This window comes from Xiphias gladius, chromosome 4, assembly GCF_016859285.1.
Source record: "Xiphias gladius isolate SHS-SW01 ecotype Sanya breed wild chromosome 4, ASM1685928v1, whole genome shotgun sequence".
NCBI classification, from domain to species: Eukaryota; Metazoa; Chordata; class Actinopteri; order Istiophoriformes; family Xiphiidae; genus Xiphias; species Xiphias gladius.
This window is the reverse complement of record NC_053403.1, coordinates 448,396-467,364: the sequence shown is the minus strand read 5'-3', so window position 1 is coordinate 467,364 and position 18,969 is coordinate 448,396. Positions and strand designations below refer to the sequence as shown.

At 44.2% G+C, this 18,969-nt stretch overlaps 1 protein-coding gene and 2 long non-coding RNA genes across 3 annotated transcripts; 2 read left to right on the top strand and 1 right to left on the bottom strand.

The window, feature by feature from the left end:
- Positions 1–2,637: 2,637 nt before the first annotated feature.
- Positions 2,638–9,409, bottom strand: pak6b (p21 protein (Cdc42/Rac)-activated kinase 6b). Its single transcript, XM_040124566.1, has 8 exons — positions 9,191–9,409; positions 7,001–7,576; positions 5,652–6,113; positions 4,781–4,914; positions 4,573–4,699; positions 3,478–3,603; positions 3,123–3,257; positions 2,638–2,849 (listed from the first exon to the last, which is right to left on the bottom strand). The coding sequence occupies exons 1-8, from the start codon at positions 9,395–9,397 to the stop codon at positions 2,682–2,684; spliced, it is 1,935 nt and encodes a 644-aa protein (XP_039980500.1). The 5' UTR covers positions 9,398–9,409; the 3' UTR covers positions 2,638–2,681.
- On the top strand, positions 4,714–5,860 carry LOC120788648. Its single transcript, XR_005707275.1, has 3 exons — positions 4,714–5,302; positions 5,386–5,600; positions 5,691–5,860. It is a non-coding gene; the product is annotated as an uncharacterized LOC120788648 (long non-coding RNA).
- A 4,852-nt stretch (positions 9,410–14,261) lies between the features above and the next one.
- LOC120788649 lies at positions 14,262–18,757 on the top strand. Its single transcript, XR_005707276.1, has 3 exons — positions 14,262–14,564; positions 18,029–18,266; positions 18,674–18,757. It is a non-coding gene; the product is annotated as an uncharacterized LOC120788649 (long non-coding RNA).
- Positions 18,758–18,969: the final 212 nt, after the last annotated feature.

The window sequence follows — 18,969 nt, the reverse complement described above, 5'->3', positions numbered from 1 at the left end:
AAAATGACTGGATTATCTTCATGTTATCACAGAGTCTCTGAGCTGCAGACGATACGACAAACTCTTTGTCTCTCAGCTGATAAACTGAGAGTGACTACAGACAAACCTCTGATCCTCTGACCACAGCTGCAGAGAGAATTTGATCATGTTCACAGAAATTAGCGAATTAGAGATTTAAAGAAAACAAAAATCCACGGCAAATGTGAAGTAAGTAATCAGCTGCAGAGAGACAGTAAGGTGAGGGTTTGTGTGTGTGTGTGTGTGTGTGTGTGTGTGTGTGTGTGTGTGTGTGTGTGTGTGTGTGTGTGTGTGTGTGTGTGTTTAAAGGGCTTTATGAAGACTGAACTAGCTGTGAACAGGATGAGTTTACTAGGTGTTTTTTTTAAGCCGCTGTATGTGCCAGACGAGTGGACTCTGGTGACTCTACATACGTTTAAAACGTAATGTGTACTCATATAAAATTAAAAATAAGTTACCGCTGGAATCCAAAAGTCCAAAAGTTGTTAAAAATGAAAGAGAGACACTTTACAAAGGTTAAAATAATCCTTGTAGTGCAGTTAAAAGGAAGTAATTTAGTAATTTACTTAAAACTAATTTAATTAACGAATATAAAAATAAATATTCAGAATGATATGTTGTTTATATGTTGTATACTGTGAGATGTGAAGGTGTAAGTTTTAGCTTCAGCCCACAAAAGTGTTTTTTGTTGTGTGATATTGTTTCCTGTTGGGAGTAATAAATATACATTTCATGTACAACATTATTCACCAAAGTAATGAGTAACTAAAGCTGTTGGACTGATGTAGAGCAGTAAAGAATGTAATCGGATATCAAAGAGGAGAAATAACCAATTTTACAATACTGCCAGTTTATTAACATTTTCAGTTTATAAAAGATCATCTAAAATAAAAACATGTAACTAACATGTGCAAAGTCACATTCTGTTTAAAACTGTGCAAATTTTCGATATAAATCCTCCTCTTTAGGAGGACAAAGAGCTTTTTATCATTGATCACCATCACAGGAGTAAAAAAAAAACATGCAAACCAGATTCGTGTGTTTCTTTTTGTTTATGGCAAAACTTCACCTGTTTGCTAAATGCATGCACGTATTTAATTTCTTTCATTGTTTCCAAAACTGTTATAGACAATAATCTGCAGATTTACTGACAATGACAAACATTGTTAGTTGCAGCTCTGGTCCCATCTCTGGTATTAAGGACAACTTTATCGTCAGTGGAGTGTGTTTCATGTACAGAGAGGTGACACCTTACTTCTCTGTTTGCTTAGGATTCCCCTCATTCTCTACTGTACAACAATTATTGGAGGGAAGATTTTATTAAAAAGTAAAATCCTCCCTCGTTTTATTCATGTTTACTTTGGATGATACGGTACCGGCGAGCTCCGGTTCAGAGCGTGGCCTGTTTGGTTTGTAGCAGATGTGTATAATGCAGAGCTAAATGTCGTGGTAACAGTTTGGTTCCTGTGGACCGAAGAACACCTTTGTTTAGAGCAGCAACACTTAGCCGATTCATTCAATTTAAATTTAAATTTAAAGTATTTGATCTTTCTTTATTCTTGTGCCCGATCAGTCTCACAAGGGCAGGCTAAAATTAAATCTACTGTAAATCTGGGATGAGAAAGTTTCAAGATCCTCCTCTGTTCTCCCATGAAGTTGAGAGTATTTCCCCTTCAGCAAATAGAAATAATGCATTGTCTTTTACCTTTTAAACTTCTTGTGTTTTTAATTCTTAATAGAGAAGTTGTTCTTGATGCTACATTTGTTTTTTTCAAACAGGAGATCTGCCCTGAAATGTGACTGAAGCTGATCTGAGGTCAGTATTAGTACAAAACAGATCAAAACAGAAGTTTAAAAAAAAAAAAGGGTTTTTTTTAATCCTCTGCTGATTGTTGTGTTAAAGGCTTGAATTTGTTTTAAAATCTAAATTAAAAACATCATCATTACAGACTGAAATGTTAATTTTCATAATTTTTATGGTTTTTGACATGAAGTTCTGTTTCTGCACAGAAACATGAAGGAAACCGAAATCTTAAAAAGTTGAAATCGTCCATTTCGCTGTGAAAAACAACGAGGTCAATGGTCAACCACAGAGCAGCACACAGGTGTTCAGGTAACAGGTAAAAACAGGTTTGTTTCGTCTTGTCAAGTTACAGTTTCTGTTCACTGACAGGAAATCTAACACAAAAGTGTCAAAATAAAATCCATGTAGTATAAAATATATTTTTCAGGAAGCAGGTGAACAATATGAGATCACTTCCTCCTCTCAGTTCACAGGTGTGTTCACTGGTGACATCAGCAGCTTTAGGACAAACAAACCATCCTGCAGCTGGAGGTCAAAGTTCACAACCTGAAATGGCCTTGTTCCTCTCAATGTTCAGACTGTCGGCATGCTGCTGTCCTAAGGATGATTTCACTCACCTGATTGGCTGATGGAGCTCTGACAGGCAGCAGGGACGGGAGGGGCTTATAGCAGCCCTGGTATGTGATTGGCTCCTTAAGTCGACAGGCTTCTTAGTAACCAATGAGAAACTGAGCTGATGGTTCTCCGGTTGTAGAAAAACAAAGCGACTCACGCAGAGTTCCTGGAGTCGGCGCTGCCTGAGAGCTCTCAGGTGGTCTCAGGTGAGTCCCACACGTGTCTCGGGTCTGCTCTCGGGTGTTCAGCAGAGCGACGTGCGTTTGCGGTGCTGCTCCACCAGCGGCACCAGGCAGCGTGGGGATCCGGCCTGCAGCAGGAACGGGTGCTCCAGCAAGTCGCCGGCGCCGCTACGCTGAAGCGTGTCACGAGTCAACATGCAGCCCAGGAAGTCCTTCAGCACCGGAGACACCTGAGCAAAGGAGAGTACAACATCACCAACCACTGCCAGGCTGATGAGGACCCCACAAACCCCAGCTACCTGGTTAGCCAGTTAGCATTTTCATGGCATTCGATCAGATCACTTTCCTCAACTGGTAAAAAGCTGCGTTAAGTCTGTGTTCACTAATTATTTATGATTATTACAATGTTCAGAAAGGGCGGTCCTCATAAAGTACGTCCTGGTCTGGTGTCCTCACCTTGTCATATCTGTGTGTGTGTGTGTGTGCGTGTGTGTGTATCTGACCCTCTGGATGTTCTTCACACTCGGTGCTGCTTCGTCTCTCAGCTTCTTCATGGCAGTGATGGGTGTGTCGCTGAAATATGGTGGCTCTCCGTCCACCATCTCCACCACCATGATGCCCAGAGACCAGATGTCCACCTGAAGGACACAGGAAACGGGAAACAGGAAACTGTCAGAGGTCAGCTGTGACCTGGGAACAGACCACAGCTGACACTGAATGTCTATTTACATCCCAGTAACACCAGTTACTTAAGGTTTTGATTGTTAAAACGTGTTAACATTTAGCAGCAGGCTGTAAATGTGTTTTCAGAGTGAGCAGTGATTCAGGATCTGGATCTGGATGAGTCCTACTGGTTACCTCTGTGCCATATGGTGTTTTGGAGATCACCTCGGGGGCCATCCAGTACGGAGTCCCAACCAGAGACTTCCTCTTTGGGATGTCCTTACTGATCTGAGCGCAGAAACCAAAGTCCGACAGTTTTATCTGCAGCAGGAAAGAAGAAGGATGGATTCAGTGTTTGTTATTGATACAGTCATTAAAGAGTTCATGCTTCATTTTGTTTTTTTCACACCATCACCTGGCAGATCATCCAATGAGCGTCTTGTTCATCTAGTATTTCAGTTTATCTAGTTACCACTGTCACTGAATGAGAAAAAACTGGGCTCCGAGAAGATTCAACGTAAAGTGGAAAGTAACTGAGTACTTTTAATGAAGTACATTTTTGAGGTACTTGCACTTTACGTGAGTATGTCCATTTTATTTGCTTTATACTTCTACTCCACCACATTTAAGAGGGAATTTTGTACTTTTTACTGCTCTACAGTTACAGGTATCTGACAGCTGCAGTTACTAGTTACTCTACAGTTCCTAGTTACTTTACAGATTACAATTCTACAGTAAAAACACAATGTATTGTGACCTTACAAAAAAATCAGTGTGTAGTTCTGTGTCGTCTTCATGGTTCAGACTCTGAGTTGTTTTCACTTCATTTCTCCTCTAAACTGATCACGTCTCATTTCAATAACTGATCAAAGGATCAATATTTCACTAAAAGATGAGAGAAAAGTCAAGAAACTGAATCCAGATCAGTGAATCAGAACTGTGTTTCTTCTTCTGTCCCATGAATCCTCTGACGACCCCTCAGGTTCACCTGGTGACCCTCTGGAGGGGCCTGACCCCCAGGTTGGGAACCAGTGGACTGAACCCTCTACCTGTCTCTGACGTAGCTAAAAGCAGCTCCACCAGTAAAATGCTAAAAGGCTGTAGAGAATTTCTACACTGTGGTGTTGGTACTTTTACTTAAGTAAAAAGATCTTAACTAGTAAAAACTGCATATGAACTAAATCAAAATATGTTTGAGATCAGACGTGTGTGTGTGTGTGTGTGTGTGTGTGTGTGTGTGTGTGTGTGTGTGTGTGTGTGTGTGTGTGTGTGTGTGTGTTTGCGTGTTACCCTCCCGTCCAGTGTCAGTAGGATGGAGTCACTCTTTATGTCTCTGTGAATGACTCCCTGAGAGTGAAGGTAGGACAACGCCTGCAGGACGCCTTCACACACCGTCGCTATCTGCTCCTCATTCAACCTGAAACACTCAAACACTATTAAATCACAAAAACCCAAGAAGGTCTACCAAACAAACAGGTGTGTTTGACTTCCCGCTCACCTGGTTTCACTGACGATGTGGGTGAGAGCGCCGCCCTGCAGGTACTCCATGATTACCCAGAGTTCCTCCTCCACCAGAGCGCTGCGGTACATCTCCACCACGTTCTGGTGCTGGTAGTCCCTCATGATCACCACCTGAGACCAGAGACAGGGACAGGTGAACCAATGATGTCGCACTGCAGCAGGTAACAGGTGTCTGGTTTCCACACTCAGTTTGTCTCAGGAGAAGCAGGAAACAGAATAATTCATGTTTTTCATTGATTACCTACTAAATCAAATGATACAATTAAATTATTTTGTGTTGGTGATTAATCATTTTAGTTGTGAGAGTCTAAAGTTTTGTCCAGCTCTGGCAAAGTTTCATCAAACTTCACCACCATCTACAAACCACTACGTCTTCAGATATCCGTCAACACCTGAGGGCGTTGATTCCCCTGAATTTGTCTTCCCGGGCAGAGCCTCACTTCCCTGTCAGTTACCTGAACTCAACCGGCTCAGTTTGTTAGTAGAGAGGAATGGCACAGTAAGTGCACTTATACAGCATTTTTCTACCTCAGTGGACAAGGAACTTTACATTTTGCATCTCTGTGACCTGCTTGTGCACAGGCTGAATCCAAATGTTGACCCGTGCACACATTCGCTTCCCTGCACCACCCTGAGAAAACCTGCCTGACAGAACGAATGCAGGGTTTTAAAGTCACTCCAAAAAGGCTTATGAACGGCTGAGGATGCTGAACCTACTGACAATCACTAAATAAACATTTTAGACCCAACCCTGATCGCTGTAACTCTACTCTTCTCACTGGGTTTGAAAGTTTCAGGTAAAATTATTGGTAAACATGAAGCTCCGCCCCCCTGCGCCCCACCTGTACCTCATTAAAAAGCAGCTCTCTGCGCTGTTGTTTCCTCAGGTCCATCATCTTCACAGCCACCTGTCGCCCACTGTGTCTCTCTTGGGCAATGCAGACCACACCTGTGGACCCTTCCCCGATCTTCGCAAAGTTCTCCAGAGTTGTCCTCGGGTCACCCGGGTCCACCACCATCTGCAGAGCTGCTTTAAACTGCTCGTGGGTCACCTTCTGAGGACCTCCGTCAGGTACCGTCTGCTGGGTGGAGGAGGGGCAGAGCCGGGCGGGGGGGCAGGCTGAGGATCCAGTGGGGGAGGGGCTGGGCTTGGAGGGTCCGTCCTGGTTCGGGGGGGTCGGTGTTTTTGTAATAATGTTGCAGCTAGAGACGGGCCGGAGCGAGCGCTGAGGTAAACCCCTACCTGTGATGAGGGGACTGCTGGTGCTGTTAGGGGGAGGTAGCAGGAGGGGTGAGGAGGGGGAGGTCAGCTGGGGGAGAGAAGGACAGAAGAATTGGCAAATAACAACTGCAAGAAAGATATTAGTCAATTTATTGATAAACTACTGATTACTAATTTAATTTGCCTAGGAGCTGAGGTGTGTTATCTGATAATTGCACATGGAAACAGGATGGTGACCAGGAGCGTTTCTGTCAGTTACTGCATGAGAGTCAAATGAAGTAAAGAATAAACTCCATTTTTTTTTTTGTATTGTCCTTTTTATCATAACTTCACAAAGTGTTTGTTCAGTGAAGCTAAAACAAATGACAGTGCCTGGTCGTTATGACCCTTAAATTGTTTTAAATCTTTAGGAACAGGTCACCAGTGCTCCCCATTTAAATATTGAGGGTATCCATGCTGTACCAGCAGAACGGAGGACTGTAGAGACCTGAACCAGCTGGGAGGAGTTACTGGATGTTACAGGAAAATAAATGTGTGTATCATCAGCATATGATCTGATAGTCTGTCTTTTAGATCAGTAGGATATAGATTCCTTCTCTTTGTTTAATTCAATTTAAGCTTTACTTAACCAGCCTCTGTCCAAAGGTAACAAAGTTCACTTTCAAGCTAAAGCTCACTGATCAACACGCTCGACGTATCGTGTTTATTTAACAACAAAAACGAAAATGCTGAAACATCAACGTCACTATTTTACAAGGGGGTCATGTGCTGGACTATTTCCTTGAGTCTCTGCAGGTGTTTTTAGAGCCAGGCTAGCAGTTTCCCTATGTTTCCAGTCTTTATGCTAAGCTAAGCTGACCAGCCGCTGGCTGTAGCTTCATGCTTTTGCTGTACAGATATGATAGTGTTGTCAACCTGGACATCTCAGAATATGCCACTAAATGTGGAACTGTTTCTTTAAAGAACTTGTCTTACCTTGAGGTCATAGGAGGAGTGTGGCCTTCTGGGAGTTTCTCTGGAGGAGGACAGCAGGTCAGGCAGGTGATTGACGGCTGGTTTCAGTCTTTGGTGAGCTCTGCTGTTGGTGTCCAAGGTCTGCAGGTTGTAGTGACAGGAAGTCGGCCTCTGTATTAGCCCCGCCCCCTCACTGCGGGCGTACCGTACTCCTGTCTCACCTGTCCCACCTGTCTGAGGTGTCCCAGTTGTGCGGGGGGTGGCCTCAGAACCCACCTGGCAGGTGGACTTGGCTCTCTGCAGAGCTCCATTCTGTTTGGGGCTGCCGGTCTCCCTGCGGACCTGTCGGATCCGGTCCTGCCAGTAGGTGGAGCTCCCGTCGCTCTTCCCAGCGACTCCACGGCGACCGAGCTCCTTGTACTGGTACGACTCGTCCTCCACCAGTTCTCCCAGTCGACCCATTGACTGGGCACGTTTCCGTGCCGATGGGCTGCTGCGACGCAGAGAGTTGGAGCTGGAGACGGACAGACGGCTCATCTCGGAGATCACATGACTGATGTAGTCGCCGTGGCCAATAAAACTGCCACGAACAATCGTCTGCCGGCGATAATTATATATTCACAGTCAATCAGAATTAAATACATTTAAGGATCAATACATGAAGATTTTAGAGAGAGTCCAGTTTTAAAAGTGAATATAAAAACATGATATAACTTAGTGACACAATTAACTTATATAAAAAAATAAGTCAAAATCCATGATTAGATTTAGTGAAATTGAACCAAAGTTAGATTTCAGAATTAAATTGTCCGTTTAGTTAAATTTGTTTTCTATATTCTAAATTTATATGAAATGTTTTCAAGCTGAACTGAGTTTCAATAAAAATTTAAAAGGTTCAAGTTAACAAAATTCAAGATTAGACAAAAACAAAGAAATTTAGATTTAGACCAAAAGTCCTCAAAACGGCCAACATTGAACAAATAAAATCAAAAATGTTTTATGAAATAATCAAATGAATAAATAAATAAATCACTTAATTCTGGAAAAATCAAATATCTTACAAACTTTACTCATCTTTTAACATTTTCTTATTTTCACTGATATGTGTTATTGGAATTAGTTCATAGCTCATTAACATTTTACTTAACTAAAAATACCAGCTTTGAAATATTCTCTTATGTTGTAACCCCCCCCCAATTAAATCTGTTTATCATCTGAAAATCATCTGATTCTACCGTCCCTTTGAATGTGAGTTCATTATAATGAATAATATAGAAATAATCCAATATCATTTTTTAAGATAATGTCAGTGTTGAGCACTGTAAAACACCAGTGAATTATGGTGTGACGGTGGGGATGGTGGCGTTATGTGTCTGTTCGGAGGTCACATGACAGAAATAATCAATATTTACAGTAAACCAGCAGCTTCACTACAGTTTCTGTACGTTAACCGCTGACAACTCAACACAGGTCAGAGGTCAGAGGTCACTGATTTTATCCAATGTGATGCTGCAGGACGACGATGTTTCGATGAAGAGCTGCGGTTTTAATAAAGTCGGAAAGCGTCAGGACTTCGGGGTTTTTTTTGACCTTGTTGACGCCTGAAAACAGGAGGAAGCTTTTCCTTCTCTGCCACAATAAAACCTGCATTTTACCCTCAGGAACCACATGACGAGGAGTAATGAGGACAAATGCAGCACAGACTGAGCCGGGTTCAACATGATTACTGCACTGCGACGACCTATAATAGGCTATAAACTGCTGTAATTCAATGAACTGTTATTCATCTGCTGTTGCAGTTTGAGGCATAATGGTCACTTGTTGCCCAGGGTTTGAGAGCAACTGGGGCTGAAAATATATTCGGTATTTTAAAAACTCTGATAACAGTTTTTGACGAGGAAACTCAAATGTGTTTGTTAGTGACTCGGATCTGAAGCGTTTCAACGTATAAATCCTGTCGCCCCGTTTCTTGTTCCTGATCAGCTGACGCACGGACGGGCTTGTCAGATGCTCTTGGGGGAAAAAAAGGTTTTTGCGCCTCAAACTGCAGGAATCACCGAAGTAACGGCTGAAAAATCCGCCCCGCTGCACCTGTGTAACATTCACACAAAAAACAGACGACTCTACCAGAGAAAGTTGTAATGAACTCGAATCATTGTTCAGAAGAAAAATCTCTTTAATCCGAACCCCTGCCCCTTCCCCCCTTCTGACCTTCTTGGGTCCGAGCTGGACCTCGGTGATCCTGGAGGGGTCCACCAGGGGGCGCGGCCTCCTCAGCGTGTCGATGAGGCTCTGCCACTGTGGCGGCAGACCCACGTAATGTCCCGTGGCGGCGTCGAACGACGTGTGGACGCGGTGTTGGAAGTCCCGCGGCGCCGAGATCTCCGGCCTGCGCTTCTTCTTCCTGCGACGGAACATCGCCACGGCAACGCAGCGACGGCGGGGGAGCTGCGGCGGCGAGACCAGAGGGAAACAACAACGGCGCTGCCGCTGATCAGACTGAGACTCGATGGAGGATCGAATCACACACACACAAACATGGAGGTACGCACTGAACACACGCACATAGCTGGGCGCACGCAGTAACAAACACACACACCGTAAACACACTGTCACTAATACTGATTCAAATTAAAGCTGCAGGCAGGTTGACATCAGCCGCTCTGCCGTTTATTCACAGAGGAGAAAGTTAAACAAATGAAATCATCGTCAACCACTGGGGGGCGGAACCACAAACTGACGCCGGGAAACGTTCGGGTGAACTAGTTGCTAACGTTACATCACACTGATACCGAATCTGCCGAGCTTTTGTTGTTCGGGAGGTCGTTTGCAGGTTTTCGGAAAGATTTTTATGAAAAAAGAGAATGATCTAATGTTTCCCTAAAAGAATTTGGATTTATTTTAAAGAAGAATCTGTTGATTAAAGTATATCCAAAAGAGTAGACTTCACAGTAGAGTCCAATGAATGTTTATTATATCATGTCGATCAATTGTATGGAAATCAGGATGTCTGGCTGCAAACGGACTTAAGATCCTCACCTGGTCCCTTTTGCAACAACACAAAGTCGTCCGTCACAAACAGAAGTGTCCTATTTGATTCCAACTTTAATTTTGAAAGGCACGTTAGCGAAGTCGTCCAGTCTTACTCTTAACATTTGAGGTTTGACGCTAACATCTGTTTATTTCTGAGCCTCAGAGGCGGAGAATCCAACCCACAAGCTTTCACTTCCTCAGGTTTAGATGACGCTAACAATCACTGAACGACTCGCAGGCTCAGCAGCCTGTCTAAGACAAACCAAGAGCAGACGTCCCGTTACTCCACTCTTAGCGTCTTTACACCGGTTACCAGCTTATTACGGAACTGGTGTCAGGATTTTACTTTTGCAGCACTTCATGGTCCCAGAGTGTAGCTCTGAAATCCCGCGTCCTCATAAACCCGCGACAGTCTGTGGTCCTCAGACAGGAAACTAAAGAGGACCGAGTTTTTACCGTTGAATCGCCTCGGTTGTGACGGACCCGGTCGACAGACTCAGACTGTGAAATCTTCGTCTCGTGCTGAATCATTTCCAAAAACATACTTTGATCACAAGGCTTTTGAATAAAGCTCTTTTAAACTGCTCTCTCTCTCTTTTATACTGTTTCTGAAAATGTTTTCTCCACAACCCTACTTCAGTCTGCCTGTCTGCTTTTGTGCGACTGCAGGTTGGTCTTTGTGAAACCGTTTTCTTCGTAGTCCGTGTTCTCGGTCTTTATTTAAATCCAGACACACGTATCAGTCTCCACGTGAGTTCAGCCTGAGTAGCCTCCGTTAGTTTCTGTCCGACTCTGCCGTCGGCTCACAGCTCATTACACTCTAATCTGATATCCTGACAATTAATGACGCATCTATTGCATAATGAGTCTACGTGAAGAGGATGAAGAACAGCAGGAGACAAAACCGATTCAACTCAGCGTCAAACCGAGATGTTAGATTAGATTCATCAGCCAATCGGACGAGTCCTCAGCTCGTTATCATCATCGGCATCATGGACGTTTGATTCAAAGTCAGAGACACTGAGATTAATTTAACATCGTAACAAACGGGACAGCAAAGTCTTCGGTTTACGGTCTTCTTTCCTCATGTACACCCGTTGCATCAGCAGTGAGTCAGCTTCAAACTAAAGAACCAAAGCGCGCTCAGAGAACCGATCATCACAGGTCTGATCGGTTCTGCGGTTTTTAGCTGTGGTTTCTCATCTGCTTTTTCCTTGTGAAGACCAGTTCGAGGTATTTTAGAGTTGTTGTGATTAACACTTAGTTCAGGTTTTTCTTTTAACAGGTTCAGTGTAGAATTCATAAAATGTCAACTTTTAACCTTCATGAAAACTAAACATTTAACACTTTTCTGTTTTTTATTTCAAAAATTTGTCACTTTTCGTGACATTTGGTAATTTTATGTCGACAATAGTTGATTGATTGACTTTTAGTTGTTGCTTTTACATGACGCATCATTTTCTACATATTTATACATTTATACAGTTTTAAACATTTCTTTGGAGTCACTGGTATTTTTAACAGACGTCATTTAAATTTAAACTGGTTTTAAATGCATGTAGATTGTTTTTCATTTGTTTTGCATAAAGACTATAAAATGAACATTTCAAGCATTTATTTTTGTTCAACTTCACATGTTCCCTTTCACAGTGTTTTAAAATTTTTTGCAGCTTACATTAGTTTTATTCCCATTTTAATGATCCACACTGAGCTGCAACGCATTTTTACATTTCTACCTAAATTGTAATTCACTTCTACAGTAGCTTGTTATACATTGATATTGATTTGTTTCAGGTTTTGTCTTATTTTCAGTACAGTTTGGATTTTGTTGTTATTTTTCAAGTTGTAGCGAAAGACTTAGTTGCAGGTTTTCTTCTAACAGGTGCAGTAAATAATAAACTGTTTTCAGATTCATCTCAATTAATTTTTCATCGATGGAAATTTAGCAAAACGTAACAAACAAAACTAAAAGTTTAACGTCTTTATGCTTTTATACTTTCACTAGTCAGTTTGTGTTGTTTTTCAATGTCAATTTTAATTTTAGTTTTGCATCGATGATCCACACTGATCACACACCACCAGCCTCCCTCTCTCTCTCTCTCTCGCTCTCTCTCACCTGTGTGTGAGTCGGTGCCTCTCCACCTCAGCTAAACCAGGTGAAGTCCCGCTTGGTTCAGATCAGGTCCGTCCAGCCGGGCCTGGTAACAGATAGAGAAGATGGAGCGGAGTATTTTCCTCCTCCTCCTCCTCCCCCTCCTCCTGTTTGTTAAGTGGGAGTGGTGCGGGACGGGGAGGGATCTGATCCGGTCAGCCAGGAGGAGGGGGAGGGGGAGTCAGCTGATCTCCCTCTCCTCAGACTCTGGATCAGTGTCAGCAGATGATCTGCGCTGCTGGATTTGATTGTGATTATTATTGAACTCTTGACGGTAACTAGAGCTTCGGGGGTCGGACGTGTGCACAGACACAAAAACCACACACGTCTAAACCAGCATTCCTGCAAACAGACTTCGGATCGGCTGACGTGTTTTTCTAGAGTGAGCCGTAACTTAACACATGACGTTCTGTCTCAGAATATAATATGTCAAGTCACAGTGTCACAGCGTGTTCGTGAGGCTTTTGCAGTCTGCACATTATGTTGGTGAAATGGGAATAACAAGTTTTCATCATTTCCCTGTTCTCTGCGTCTGTTTGGATGTGAGCGCTGTAAACGAAGTTATTGCTGCTTCACAGAAAGCATCACCGCTGCTGCCACTCTGAGCTAAAGCGGTGTTAATATATTACAAAAATCTCGTCACATTCTTTCCGTTAGCTGACTGATGAACAGGCAGCGGTATTAACATACACACGGGGGATTAAAAGTGGATCTAAATCCGTGTACGTCTGAGCCTGAGATTCAGAACAGAACCAGGTGTAAACACGGCTTCATATCATAAATCTCTCTGCACATTTCTGTCTTATACACACTTTTCCTTGTGAATCTGCAGACCAACATTCCCAGTGTTCACCACGTTGGTCTGACCCCAGAGAGAGGAATCTAAAATGCAAATGTCGTCCTCTTGTGAGAAACGTCACAAGAATTTTAGCTTCACTCATTTTCCAAAAGTGTCGGTTTTCAGACAGAAGGATCAGATTTCTTTAGCGCTGTTTGTCTGCGCTGATGCATGACAGGCCTCTGCCTGGGATCTGACTCCCGTTGTGAAGGTTCCAGCTGCAACATCTTTTATTTAAAACTGAATTTCGAGATAATTAAATTCAGTTCTCTGAAGTTCAATAGAGTTTCAGTTGTGTTGGTTCCGACTGCAGCGGAGACAGGATGTTAGACGACAGCTGATTATATACAGGGAGAGTCTGAGGCGGACCTGGACCACACAGACTGGTGACTCCGCAGGTTATGACTTTGTCTGACTCACCTGCCAGCTGTCGAGGAGCAGGTGGCGTCCCAGCCAATCATCGAGCAGCAAGTCAAAGTAAACAGTCGGCTTGCGCCTGCAAGGTAAAGAGGAGGCGATCGGTCCGGATCCTCCTCTGCAGCCAGAGGGCAACGTTTTAACGAGCGTGACTCACGCTGCATCTGAGTCTGTGGTTCCCGAACACGTCAAACTGACAAATGTCACAACTCCGAGCGGAAAGCACCTCGCCGCAGATCATTCAGAGGCGTGAAGACGCCAACCTTTTAAAACAGAACGGCGGGGACGGGCTGGCGCTTCCTGCCGCATGTTACTGAATCTGAGTCCAGCAATGAACGATTACATAGTAGATCGCTGCTGGAATAACGTCAGATGTCTTCATGGCAGAAGTTAGAACCAACACTGGACATTACTAAAGACTTGAACATGTTCCTCACTACACCAGGTCCGTTACAAACACGTCTATATACTGATTATACAGGATAAATAGGGGACTTCAAGTGCTGTCATCAAATCCAATATGACGACTGACACGATCGCTTCAGCGAAAGCAAACGGGCTGAGAGTTTGTTTCCATCTTCACTCATCAGGAAGCTGCTGCAGGTAAACGAACCTTAAACAGAAGAAGCTAATTCAGGCTGTTCTCTGTGTCCACAGCTCACATAACTCACATCAGCTCAAAATACACAAACTGTCCCTTTAAGTTACATCGGGTGGGTTGTGTACTTCGCATCAGAAACAACACCTGACTGCTGACACATGATACACGCACGGCGCTCGTGATAACGAATGGACCGATAGCCTGTAGCTTGGGTGTAGAAGAGGCTCTGGGACTAAACAGACCGGTGTCAGTTCCCGTCAGGAACAATCTGATCCCGGTCAGACTCCCAGTAGACAAACCGGGAGAACCACTGAATGACTGGGACGACACTGACACAGGAAACTGTTACCGATGAAATGTGAAGCTGAGCCACAGCTGGAACGTGTCGACGGTAAAATCCAGGAGTCAGACACCTCCACCGACGACCCTCAGGGCTGCCCGGGGAGCCGAGTCTGGCGCAGCATCTCTGACCTCCCCGTACGGAATGTACAGGCCGTAAGATGGCGTCTGGACGTTCACGCGACGTGGCCTTCAGATAACGAAGGTAAATGTATCAAATCTTGTACTGATCCTTCAGCCCGACAACCCGACACCTCGTCAGATACGTGTATTTGTACCAGTCAGACAGCTGGAGCCTTCAGACTTCAACCTTTCCTTCCGCACCTCACTGGTTCTGTGGTTGCTGCTCCCTGTCTTGGTCTTGGTTTTACTCCAAGAGCATCAGACAGCTGTGAACAGCTGTAATGTAGGACTTGGTCAGTTCACCTGTGTGTAGACTGATAAATGCACTTTTTCTTTTTGACACCTGTGACACAACATGAGCCTTTGTTGGTCGCTGCCAGATGTGAGTTTGTTTTCTAACATTATTATTCCTTTTTTTTAATGTGTGTGAATGAACTCACTTTCCTCAAATTTCCCCTTTAGGGACAAATAAAGTGTTTTTGATTGAACTGAATATATGGAGAGATTACAGAGTTAAAATATATATACATATAGACTGCAGCTGTGTGTGTGTGTGTGTGTGTGTGTGTGTGTAATCAGGGTGTGACTGACATACCTGAGAAAACCAAACCGACGCACTACATGACCAGACAGCTCCACTGTGACTCCTCAGTCTGACTATAAATCACCAGAGCCATCCAATTGGAAGCAACTACCCCTCAGCGGCAGACTCAGAGTGATTCACCAAAACCTGCTGCGGCCTGGATCCAGCTCTCCACACTTTCTGCTGGTCCAGCAGATGTGTCACCACATCACGGCGGCAGTAAAGACCATGTCACCGCTGCAGCACAACAGTCCTTCAGAACAGGAGAACGGTGGAGAACACTTGTTTAGGCGTCATGTTTGTAGAGAGGAGAACATTCACACTGAGCCGGAGTCCAGTGTTAGAAACCAAACCATCAAACCATGAAGTGGTCTGATGCAGTTTTAGTCCACTGACCGGCTCGTGTCGTTCGCACCAGGGACCTGGCCCCCTGTCTTCAGCTGTGGTTTAACTAATCCAGACTATCGTGCTGTTATCAGGCTCACATAATCCTGTTAGTTCTTATGCAGATAGCTTGGCTCTTTGAACACAGACTGAAGACTGATCTATTGAACCTGGATGAAGTTATCTTGAATAACAATGTGCTATTTTTTTTTTAAATAAATGCAAAATGAGTAGAGTTGAAACCATGATCAGCAATCGTTTGATTGGCTGAGTGCGTGCATGTGACTGCAGGTACATGAGGTACGTGTGTTGGGACCCCTCCCAGCATGCACTGGGGCAACAGATTCATGGACATGCATTCAGTGAGCACTTTATTAGGAACACCTCACTAGTACTGGGTAGTTTCCCCCTCTGGTCTCAAACAGCCTCAGGTCTTCGTGGCCTGGATTCCACCAGATGTTGGAAACTTTCCTCTGAGGTTCTGGTCCATGTTGACAGGATGGCATCAGATCATTTCTGTCACATGCACGCTGTCAATTCTACCTTGTCTCAAAGGTGTTCTACTGGATCCAGATCTGGTGACCGGGGAGGCCACTGAACTCAATGACATGTTCATGAAACCAGTTTGAGACGACTCTTGCTTTGTGACACGGAGCATCATCCTGCTGGAAGCAGCCATTAGAAGGTGGGGAACTGTGGCCACAGAAGGAAGCACATGGTCAGGGACAACACTCAGACGGGCCCAAAATGCCAAGAAAACACTCCCCACACCGTTAGACCACCTCCACCCCCCTGGACTTCTGACACGAGGCAGGTTGGGTCCATGGATTCGTGCTGTCGACACTAGATTCTGACCGTAACATCTGCTGCCTCAACAGAAATCCTGATCCATCAGACCAGGATACCTTTTTCTGCAGCCTCCGGGTTTCTGTTCTTGGCCGACAGGACAGGAAGAACCAGCTTCGAAGAACAAGGCTGGTGAGTCCCTGCAGGTGAGAGGGGCCTTCAGGCTCTCTGAACATGATCAGCAGACTGAGTTGTGCTCCTCACCCGCAGGAAAGTAAAAGAGAGCATTTAAGACTTGTGTTTCAACACAGGAAGACGGGTTGGAAACTGGCGAAAGAGAACCGTTTGTGTACATGAAACACCAGCTGTCACCTCGCTGGCTCTGCCCTGAAAGTTTCCGACAAACAAGGTCAGAGTTCAAACTGATCTTTGAGTTCGAGCAGCATGTCTCACCTGAGGTTCAGCGTCTTCACTCTTTCCCGCAGGAAAACAACGACACACAACATTTCTGAACTGAACCCGTTCAAATACACAAGAGCAACTTCTGAAAGTCAACACTGACGTTCACCCGGTTTAAGAGAAAATGAATACACACGGTTTATTAAACTCCAGACTCAAACTCTGATTAAGTAGTTCCTCGCTTCACTGTCGCTCAAGGCAGCAACATCAACGCCACAGAGCAACTAAACATCAGAGCGAACACATGCACACACAGAGAGAGAGGACGCGACATGTTGCTGCTCTCAGATCAGTTACGCTTTCACACCAAACCCTCCATTCATAAAGATCAGCTTACTGCAGCGCACACACTGGTACCTCTGTCTTCGTGAGGACGCTCGCTGACATAATGCATTCCCCAGCACCTTACCCAAACCTCAACCATGACAGCGAAACGTCCGCTGGACTGTGACACATTTATCCAGAGCAACGTATGTTACTGCTCCGTGTTCTTAAAAGAACAAATCTAAAAAGGCCAAAATAGTTCCGCATAGAACCAAATGAATCTGCTGCTAGCAGTGTTAACGGGGTTCTTTAAAGCAGGGAAAACAATTCAGCAAGCGTACAATCCTAAAAAATAAATAAATTAGACACACACTGGTCCGTAGAACCGTTTTTTCTGTCAAGAGCACCTATTCAAGGTGTTCTTCATTCAAAACGGGTTGTTTGAGCCTGGTTCCATACAGAACCTAATTGGAATTTTAAAAGGGTTATGGTGTAGTTCGAGCCTGAGGAGCCATTTTTATCAAGAGCAGTGTGTTAAATCACAAAGTTCCTTAGCCAATAAAGATGTTCTTTACTGTTCCACAAAGGTTCTACATCCTGTTACTGTAGAGAACCTTGATCACAGTCACAGCTTTGGTACTTGACAGACACCGTTATCCAGAACAAGTTACACAACCTCTCTGCATTAAACTGACTAACTGGGTTCTAATGGAGGTCTTCACAGGTATAGAACGAAAAACAGACCGGTAATACTCTCTTGAAAGGTTCTTCACAGCTCAGTGAAGGTTCTACATGGAGCCATTCGGTTCTGTTGAGAACCTAACTGTTACTTTTTTCAGTTTACAGTCAGCTGTGTGGAACCGTTACAGTTTAACCTCAGCATGTAAAAAAAAAAGTTGACGCACCCACCTGGCCGGCAGAGTCCAGGTGAGTTTGTTCTGGTTGTTGTTGCTGTCGTTCTCACACGGACTCTCTCTGCTGTTCTTTCTTCTCCCCCCCTTCTCCTTCTCCTTCTCTCTCTCTCCCTCTCCCTCCCCCACCTCGCTCGTCCTCGTCTCACTTTGTCTCAGGTATGAAGGAAAAAAGGTGGAGGGGGCGGAGCTCAGTTCGACTATCAGTTTGTCGCTTCCTTCCCCAAATTTAAATTCAAACAAGCTTTATCGACACGACCGTGGTTCAGTTCAACAATCACGACGACAGACAGGGAGCGCCGGAACTGGCGGACACCCCTGATAAAACAGCTAAATTGAGGACATTTTGAATTGGGTTTGGTGTGTGATCAGATGCAGCCTCTGGCATTTGGAGCCGGTAAGTCACGTCTCCTTAAAGGTCCAATTACTGATTCTAGGTTAAACCAAAGCGAAGCGAAAACTTCAAAAAGTTTTTTTGAAGTTAGTTGGAAATGGGCGCAAAGTATGGGGGGACAGGGGGGTCCAGAGCCCCCCATCCTGGTAAAAACAGAGAGTTGTCTATAAATATAAAAACAACTACAACATTTTAAATAATATTATAATATGCATTGAAAGTAGTTTTGCTAATTTTAGACACAAATCAATGAATTTTTAAGTTTAGGCGGACATTTGATTCACCCCCAACAGTCTGAAGGTAACAAATACACTCACACACACACACACACACACACCTCCCTAAAAACACTGGTGGTGAAACAAAAGACAAAAAAAAGCTAAATGTTCTCTCTCTCTCTCTCTCTGCAGGCTGCAGCATGCCTCGCTCTCCCCTCAGGCAGAGGAAGAAGGTGACTCCACAAACTGCCTGACGCCTCTCACTTTAGCTCAAAGCATTAACTTCTGAATTCACCAGAGTTCAAGTCAAATAAAACAGGTTCAGTATGTTAGATATTACGGGTTTAACATGTTAAACAACTAAAATCGCAGTGACTCGCTTCAGGTCAGTTTAAAATAGACTTTTCTGTGTTTGGTGTCAATTTGTTTCCACGGGGACGAGGTGCAGGGCACGGGCTGATTTGACCGTTTGATGTTTCCTAATGCTG